The 9,837-nt window shown below is 41.2% G+C and overlaps 1 protein-coding gene across 1 annotated transcript; it reads left to right on the forward strand.

The window, feature by feature from the left end:
- The first annotated feature begins 6,618 nt into the window (after positions 1–6,618).
- Positions 6,619–7,363, forward strand: LOC138889791 (uncharacterized). The gene is made up of 2 exons (XM_070173127.1): positions 6,619–6,973; positions 7,092–7,363. The coding sequence occupies exons 1-2, from the start codon at positions 6,619–6,621 to the stop codon at positions 7,361–7,363; spliced, it is 627 nt and encodes a 208-aa protein (XP_070029228.1).
- Positions 7,364–9,837: the final 2,474 nt, after the last annotated feature.

Below are 9,837 nucleotides of genomic sequence, written 5' to 3' on the forward strand. Positions count from 1 at the left end.
GACATAAAGGCTGGAGTATTTAGAGCAGGGTCTGATGGAATTGGAAGGGAAGATGACGAAAAGGGTCGTAGATTGTCAGAATGCAGAGGGCAACGAGGGAGGACACCTAGTAAGGGCATACTTGCTGCTGGACATGCACGACCTGGGGAATCTGATTGATGGAGCCAAGACGTCCAAATATGGGAAAGGTCTCTCCGGGACCAAGTAGATTGAGTTTATTTGTTTAAGTCATTTTAGAATGTAATAAGGCAGACACCATTAGTAACTAATTTATTTATCGTCGTTTTTAGGTTCGGCTTATTTATTATATTAATGAAATGAGGCATTTTTCAGCATTAAATCTCTCCAAATCTACTTGTCGCTAGGCCTACCTCGGGCATAACGAGGTTTCCCAAATTAGGACGCGAATTTATATTCCCGCAATACGTGTTTAAATATTGCAAATTCTTTTCAGAATCCTTATTAAATTGTCTACCTTTTGGTTTTCTTTATTTTGTTTATTCCCATCCCCTAAGGTTGGTTTGCACATACTGGTATCGTCAACATATCACACCAAATCTAGAGGTCCTCCTCTTCCTCCTCCTCCAAGTAATCTGAAATGCAAAGGAAAAGCTAAGATGGATGATATGAGTGATATACGAAATGAAAACACTGAGAATATTGAAACTTCAGACGGTCAAAGTACTCCGACCTAGAATGATTTGGTCCTACGATTGGAACAAAAAATATTAGAATTGCAAGGAGAACTTGAGCAGTTCTGCAACTTGGCAAACCTCTCCCTCACCCTAAACGTCCCAGACATTAAACAACAAAATGCTCAAAACCCAGCACCTCCTCAAAACACACAAAACCAACATCCACAAAATCCTCCCGCACCCTATCCATACGCAATTCCTCCCCAAAATCCTAATCCTCCACTAATACCCACTCATCCTCAACACCAACCTCTTCCCACTCAATACCCACAAACCACTTACATACCCCTAAAAATACCCCACAACCTATCCCTAATCTGCAAAACTCAACTAATGATCACCACTACACTCCAACCCGCGCACCTACCAAAACAATCCCATATACGTGGTCGAACAATCCCACCACTTACCTCACTCTACTCAGCCAATCTCATACACTTCATAATCTGCCAAGAATGACCTACTCATTAAGAATATGGCCGAAGAACTCAAGAGGCTCACGAGCCAAGTCCAAGGTGTTGAAGGAGGCAAATGAATTGAAGGTCTGAATTATGAGGATTTGTGATTCAGCTAGACGTGGAACTACCGGAGGGTTACAAACCTCCTAAGTTTGAGATGTTTGACGGAATGGGTGACTCGAAGGTACATTTGAGAACATACTATGATAAGCTCGTAGGAGTTCGGAAAAATGAAAGAATTTGCATGAAACTATTCATGAGGAGTCTCACTGGAGACGCCCTATCTTATACATAAGTTAGAATCCCAAGAAATGGGTCAATTGGGTAAGCATGGCATCGGACTTCATGGACCGATTCAGGTTTAACACAGAGAATGCACCGGATGTCTTTTACATACAGAATCTCAAGAAGAAACCAACAGAGACTTTCTGCGAGTATGCTACTCGATGGAGGTCAGAAGCTGCAAAGGTGAGGCCAGCACTAGAGGAAGAGTAGATGAAAAAATTCTTTGTTAGGGCCCAGGACCCACAATACTATGAAAGGTTAATGGTTATCGAAAATCACAAGTTCTCTGACATCATCAAACTTGGGAAAAGGATTGAAGAAGGAATCAAGAGTGGGATGGTAACCAATTTTGAGGCATTGCAGGCTAGAACAAAGCATTACAGTCAGGGGGTATGTCGAAAAAGAAAGAAGTAGGGGTAGTGATGGTGGCCCAAGACCCAAAATCTCCACTCACATATCAAACACCTCCACCCACATACTAACCTTTTCCTCCTAGATATTCTCAACCTGCTACCGCCTATCACACTTATAATACCCAGCCTGCCTATTATCATTTACCTCCAACCCTTTAAAACTATCCAAAACCCAGACCCAATTTTGATCGTAGGCCGCCCAACCAATATTCCCCTATTGCTGAACCCATTGACCAACTATATGAAAGATTGAAGGCTTCCAGATATGTTACCCCTATTCCTACTGTTGCCATGGAAAACTCTTCCTAGTGGGTCAACCCAAACAAAGCATGTACATACTATTTTGGAATAAAAGGGCATACTATCGATGAATGCCGCACTCTGAAAAACAAGATTCAAACTCTGATTGATATCAAAGTTGTACAAGCAAAGGAAAGCCGCACCAAATGTCCGCAACAATCCCCTCCCAGATCATAGAGGTGAAAGAGTAAATGTGATAGAAACTGATGAAGAATGGGATCTCGATGGGTCGATTGGGCTTATTCGAGAAGGTGATGACCCTAAACCTGCAGTCACGCTCACACCTATTGTGGTATAGATACAACCACCAATTGAAGTTGAAGTAGCCGCATCAGTCCCGTTTGAAGTTAAAGTAACATCACATGCGACTACACCGACTCCATTTGAAGTAGAAATACCACACCCTTCATTGTGACGGTAACACCCACACCTCCTTTCAAGTCCAACACCATACCCTAGGATTACGTTGATGAAGCTAGAAGAAAGGGAAAATCAAAGATGGAAGAATCTGGTGCTGCACAGGGGATGACCAGAACTGGAAGGATCTATACACCCAAAAATTTGGGAGGAACAAGAAAGGAAGTTTCGACCAAGCAACCCATTATCGAAACTAGCTAGATGATCTCTAGAGGAAAGTACAGGCAAGAGAACACTCTATCGTTGATCATCTAAACAAGACTCCCTCCCAGATATCCATCCTGTCACTGCTACAAAATTTTGAGGTGCATAGGAACACTCTGATGAAGGTGCTGAATGAAGCTTATGTGCCTAACAACATCACCAGTGGAGAGATGGCCAGCATGGTAGGTTAGGTACTGGAGAGCCACAAGATCACCTTTCACGAAGATGAATTACCACCTGAAGGATTAAGTCATAACAGGGCGCTGCACATCACAGTACAGTTCGAGGACAAATTCATTGCCACAGTCTTAATAGATGGGGGGTTCAAGCCTCAACATTTGTCCACTGACTACTCTTGAAAGGCTGGGTAAAGATTTTCATGAGATACAAGCAGGAAGTATGAATGTGAAGGCATTTGATAGGTCTCAAAGTGCCACAATTGGGGAAATTAACCTTTGTTTGCAGATGGGTCCGACTTGGTTTGATGTTGAGTTTCAAGTATTAGATATATCTGCTACGTACAACTTTTTACTGGGACGACCTTAGATACATGCTGCTGGGACTGTGGCTTCCACGCTACACCAGGCTGTGAAGTTTGAATAGAACCATCAGGAGATAAACATCCACGAAAATAGAAGTAACCCCATTTACACCAGTCAAACTGTCCTGGTTGTTAAAAATAAAAGAAAGCTGGGTGGAGAAACTTATCATCGCATTGAGCGTGTCAACGCAATTGAGAAAGATAAGTGGTGGAGTAGCAAAATAGAAAGCATACTGGCATGGTCTGGGTATGAACCCGGCAAAGGGCTTGGGAAGAAACTCCAGGGCATTACCAAACCAATACATTTGAAACGTCAGGGCACAAACTTTAGGCTTGGATATCCATACACCTGGCAAGAATATAATGATTGGTCGCCACCATGGCATGGTCCTTATTACCCTCTCGAGCAGCCAGTGTTGCATCTGAGTCAGACTTTTTACCAGGATGACACAATATGGGAATCTGCAGAGGAGGAAACTTTAGCTGGGTTGAGGAGCCTGTTTCTAGAAGATGAGGATATGGATTGCCATGTGATAGTTGAGGAGGAAGAGGAAGAAGGCCTTACCATTTAGACCGTGGAGAAGGGAGCTGTTCTCAAAATTTGGACTACCATATCATCCCGAGCCCGTCGAATTCCTGGGTAGCTTGGCAATTAGCCTAACCTGTTTTAATAACCATTTTAGGCATTTAAGATATTTCCAGTATTTTGTTTTAAAGACTCATTTTGTTTCAAAATAATTGCTCGAGTCATTGAGCCGTACCTGTTTTGGATGTTTTCAAAATTTAATTAATGCATTGTTATTTAGTATTTATTATTATCTTTTACATTTTTCTTCTACAACATTATTATTACTTTTCCTGATAAACCGATGACTATGACATGTAATAAGATAATGCAATATAAGGATAGTGACTCAGAAGAAGAGGATGAAATACCTAAGGAAGTTATCAGGGAAGTTGAGAATTTTAAGAACAAACCTAAGTCCAACCTGGACAAAACCGAGGCAATCAATTTGGGAGATTCTGAAACCATCAAAGAGACTCGCATAAACATTCACCTATCACCATTAGAAAAGGAAGAATACACTCGTTTCCTGAAAGAATATGAGGATATTTGTGCATGGTCATATGATGATATGATTGGCCTGAGCACATCCATAGTGGCTCATAAGTTGCCTACCAATCTAATGTGTCCGCCGGTGAAACAGAAACTCAGAAAATTCAAACAAGAAATGAGCCTGAAATTCAAGGAAGAAGTCACCAAGCAGATCAAAGCCAAAGTCCTTAGGGTAGTTAAGTACCCAACCTGGTTAGCCAATAGCATACCAGTTCCGAAGAAAGATGGGAAAGTAAGGGCGTGTGTTGACTATTGGGATTTAAACAGAGCAAGTCCTTAGGACAATTTCCCACTGCCAAATATACACATCCTGATCGACAATTGCGCCAAGCATGAATTCCAATCCTTCATAGATTACTTCACGAGTTATCATCAGATTTGGATGGACGAAGAAGACGCAAAGAAAACAACCTTCATTACACCATGTGGAGTGTACAGCTGCAAAATGATCTCATTTGGTCTAAAAAATGCTGGGGCCACCTATATGAGAGCCATGACGACCATCTTCCATGATATGATACACAAGGAAATAGAGGTGTATGTTGACGACTTCATCATCAAATCCAAGAGGGCCATAGATCACCTAGAAGAGTTGAGGAAGTTCTTTGACAGGCTACAGAGGTACAATTTAAAACTAAACCCCGCAAAATGTGCATTCGGGGTTCCCGCAGGAATATTATTGGGGTTCATCGTTAGCCGCCGAGGAATCGAGTTGGACCCGTCAAAAGTTAAAGCTATCCAAGAGTTACCACTACCAAAGAGCAAGAAGGACATGATGAGCTTCATGGGGCGCCTCAACTACATCAGCCACTTCATAGCACAGTCCATGGTAATATGTGAACCCATCTTCAAAATGTTGAGGAAGGATACTAAAACCAGTTGGACTGAAGATTGTCAAAAGGCTTTTGACAAAATTAAGGAATACCTGTCCACGGCACCAGTCCTAGTCCCGCCAGAACCTGGAAGACCTTTGCTACTCTATTTGTCCGTACTATATGGGGCTTTCAACTATGTTTTGGGACAACATGATGAGACAGGAAGAAAGGAGCAAGCCATATATTACTTGAGTAAGAAGTTCACACCTTACAAAGCATGGTATTCTCTGCTAGAACGCACTTGTTGTGCTTTGACATGGACAACTCAGAAATTGAGGCATTACGTTTGTGCCTATACCACATACCTCATATCAAGAATGGATCCTCTAAAGTACATCTTTCAGAAGCCCATGCTTACCGGGAAGTTAGCTAAATGGAAGATATTGTTAAATGAGTTCGATATCATCTATGTAACTCAGAAGGCAGTTAAAGGACAAGCATTAGCAAACCATCTTGCTGAAAATCCTATGGGAGGGGAATACAAACCACTAAAAATGTATTTTCTTGACGAAGAAGTGTCATTCTTAGGAGAGGACATTGCTGAAGCCTACGATGGTTGGAGAATGTTCTTCGATGGAGTTGTAAACTTCAAAGGAATGGGTATTGGAGCAGTTTTGGTGTCAGAGACAGGTCAACATTATCCAGTATCCGCAAAGCTTAGGTTTTCGTGCACCAACAATATGGTAGAATATGAGGCTTGTATCATGGGGCTCAATTTGGCCATCGATATGAATATACAAGAGTTGTTGGTAATTGGTGATTCGGATATTCTAGTACATCAGGTTCAAGGAGAATGGGCTATGAAAAACACTAAGATACTACCATACTTGTATCATGTACAAGAATTGATGAAAAAGTTCACAAAGGTAGAATTTAAACATGTTCCAAGAGTCCAGAACGAGTTCACAGATGCACTGGCTACTTTGTCATCCATGATGCAGCACCCGGATAAGAATTTCATCGATCCCATTCCAGTAAAGATCCATAGTCAGCCAGCTTATTGTTCCCACATCGAAGAAGAAACGGATGAAAACCCATGGTTCCACGACATCAAGGAATATTTGGCAAAAAGAGAATAGCTAGAGCAGACAAACCATACTCAGAAACGTACACTACGTAGGTTGTCCAATCATTTCTTCCAAAGCGGAGGAATTTTGTATACGAGAACAACTGATCTAGGACTATTAAAGTGCGTTGACGCCAAAGAGGCTTCCAGATTGCTCGAGAAAATACATGACGGAACCTGCGGACCACATATGAACGGTTTTGTTCTAGCCAAAAAGATACTCAGAGCTGGATATTTTTGGATGACCATGGAAACAGATTGCATCCGGTACGTCCAAAAATTCCACCAATGCCAGATACATGCAGACATGATTAGGGTACCACCAAATGAACTCAATGCAACAAGTGCACCTTGGCCTTTTGCTGCCTGGGGAATTGATGTAATCGGTCCGATCCAGCCCACTGCTTCAAACAGGCACAAGTTCATTTTAGTGGCCATCGATTACTTCACAAAATGGGTGGAGGATGCATCTTACAAAGTTGTAGCCAAGAAAGTCATTGCAGATTTTGTCAAGGATAGTATTATTTGTCAATTTGGGGTTCCCGAGTCCATCATCACTGATAATGCCGCCAATCTCAACAGTGATCTAATGAAAGCCATGTGTGAGAAGACGTGGAAGCTGCCAACAAGAACATCAAGAAGATACTAAGGAAAATGGTAGAAAATCACAAGCAATGGCATGAGAAGTTACCATTCGCCTTATTGGGATACGTACCACAGTCCGCACATCAACTAGGGCAACTCCCTATTTGCTGGCTTATGGTACCAAAGTTGTCATTCCCGCCGAGGTAGAAATTCCTTCTTTAAGGATCATACAAGAAGCCGAACTCAGTGATGCAGAATGGATAAGGAGCTGCTATGAGCAACTAACCCTCATAGATGGAAAAAGAATGAATGTAGTATGTCATGGTCAGCTTTATCAGAAAAGAATGTCTAGAGCTTCGACAATAGGGTCAGACCAAGATAGTTCTCACCGGGGCAGTTGGTGCTGAAGCGGATATTCCCACATCAAGATGAAGCAAAAGGGAAATTTTCACCCAACTGGCAAGGTCCCTATATGGTTCACAAGGTGCTAACAAGAGGAGCATTCATACTTGCAGAAATAGACGGAGAAGTGTGGCCAAAACCTATCAATTCAGATGCAGTCAAGAGATATTATGTTTAGATTATTCACATCTCTTCATCGGATGTAACTGAACTACGCTTGACCTGATTCCCGTTTAAAAGGGGATACGTAGGCAGCCCTGTGGGTTCGGTCACATCTTACTAAAATCTTCATTTTCCCAAAACCAGAAACTGGGGCAAAATTTTGAGGAGGACCCTCAAATTCCGGAACAAGTTCAGCCGACTCCATCATATGCAAGACAGTCAGAAATCGATTAAGTAACTGGGGCAGAATTTTAAGAAGGACCCTCAAAATTCTAATGCAAGGAAGTCGCAATGTCTCTGAAAGTTTCACAATCATTATCATATAATTTACTTGATATTATATACTGCTATGTTTTATAAAACGATTCTATTCCATCAATAAATACACATTTTCGAAAACTTTATTTCTGTGACAGCCAGGTGTTACCCAGGGTAACTCGAACAGGGCCTCCAAAGCAAAGCAAAGAAAAATAAGCAGATAAAGGCACGAACCAACCTCCCCGCAAACTCATAATTTTTATTTGAATGTAGGGACAAGGAATAACCCCAAGTACGTGCGACTTAAATCATCTCCTTCATAACAACCGAACCACCTGTAATCCAAATCTCATTTTATCTTGTAAAAGTGTGAACCCTGTTATCCCGCATTTTAATAAAACTCTTTTCTTGTCTCATTTTAATTTTGTTTTATTCTTTTTTCTTTCTGAACAGTTCTCTTTTTACTGGTTCTAATGACATGGCATGCACGACGGATCTTCGACCTAGTCTAATAAATCAATCTGACTCTGATTTAATGATACAAGAGATCGATTATGAGTCTGAATATGATGAGGATAAAGCCTTCGAGGAAATAAACCGAGAACTATGCCAATTTGAAGAGAAACCCAAGCCTAATCTGAATGACACCGAGGCTGTAAATCTAGGGGATGCGGATAATGTCCGAGAAACCAAAATCAGCATCCACATTGAGCCTGGCATCAGGGAAGAATTAATCAAAGCAAGGCGCGATTTAATTAATTTTACCTTCTTAAACTCGGATGCGCATTTCATGCGACCCAAATCTAAATCCTAAAACATCAAATAAAATATGTTTCGTATTGTGGGTGCATTTCATGTGACACAATCCAAAGATATGTTTTAAGCGATGTTCACATTCCTAAAAAATAATAATTATAATAATAAAGCGGTAAAAGATAAAATTTGCACATGGTTCATAATTGTATTAAAAATCAGATAAATAAGCCGAATATAACAGTTGAGCGACCGTGCTAGAACCACGGAACTCGGGAATGCCTAACACCTTCTCCCGGGTTAACAGAATTCCTTATCCAGATTTCTGGTACGCAGACTGTAATATAGAGTCATTCTTTTCCTCGATTCGGGATTAAAATTGGTGACTTGGGACACCCTAAATCTCCCAAGTGGCGACTCTGAAATAATTAAACCAATCCCGTTTCGACTGTCCTTTAATTGGAAAAAACTCCCTACGCACCTCGCGGTGCCGGAAAAAGGAGGTGTGACAGCTCTGGCGACTCTGCTGGGGACTTAACCCAGAACCAGTGGTTCAGGGTTAGAAATTCGAGCTCATATAAATTGTTATATTTGGTTTTATCTGATTTTTACATGATTGAGCCTAATGTGCTAAATGCTGCTTTTACCGCTTTGATATTACGTGAACTGTGTATAAACTGTGCCGAAACCCATCTCCTCTCTGAGTCTTCTAAATCATGAAGAAGGGTGTACTTCGTACGACTTCTTTTCTGTATAGTGTCAAATCCCAATTTAGAACGAGGTTCGGACAAGTTGCTAAGCCGGTGAAGCTTCTGTATTCCCGGTACGCTACCCCCCCTCGGCTCGAGCTGTCCGCTCGGGTAAGCCAGGTCTAGAACAAACACCCAGGTTCTGAACCTAGTATAACAAAACCACATGTCGGATCCCTAGTAGGAACGTTTGTTTGCATCACGTGCATCTGACTTTGGAGGCTCAACACAGGGGTTGGGTCTGTCTAGGACAGGTGCACCAAAAATGAAAATGACCATCCTGATGCATCTTATTTGTTTTATGTGCATTTATTTGCTCGGTCTTGCATGTTGACCGGCTTCTGAGTCTCGGGAGTGTAAAAAATAAAATAAAATAAAAATAGCAAGTGAAAAGTTATTTGATTAATTTAGAAAAAATCAGTGTCCAAGTACTGTCGAAGTGCTGCCGAATTTTTTTTAAAAAAAAACATATATATATTTTTACTTTTAGAATTGTTGGTTTGCCTAGAAAGCAGAAAGTGTGTAGGAATAAGTCTTTTATTTTAATTTGCTTTATA

Source organism: Nicotiana sylvestris, chromosome 4 (assembly GCF_000393655.2).
Source record: "Nicotiana sylvestris chromosome 4, ASM39365v2, whole genome shotgun sequence".
NCBI classification, from domain to species: Eukaryota; Viridiplantae; Streptophyta; class Magnoliopsida; order Solanales; family Solanaceae; genus Nicotiana; species Nicotiana sylvestris.

Bases quoted from the DNA above. Each gene is read 5' to 3' on its own strand.
- LOC138889791 (XM_070173127.1), top strand. From the start codon at position 6,619: ATGGAAACAGATTGCATCCGGTACGTCCAAAAATTCCACCAATGCCAG. The intron at 6,974-7,091 runs GTGAGAAGACGT...TACGTACCACAG, and splicing joins TGATCTAATGAAAGCCATGT to TCCGCACATCAACTAGGGCA.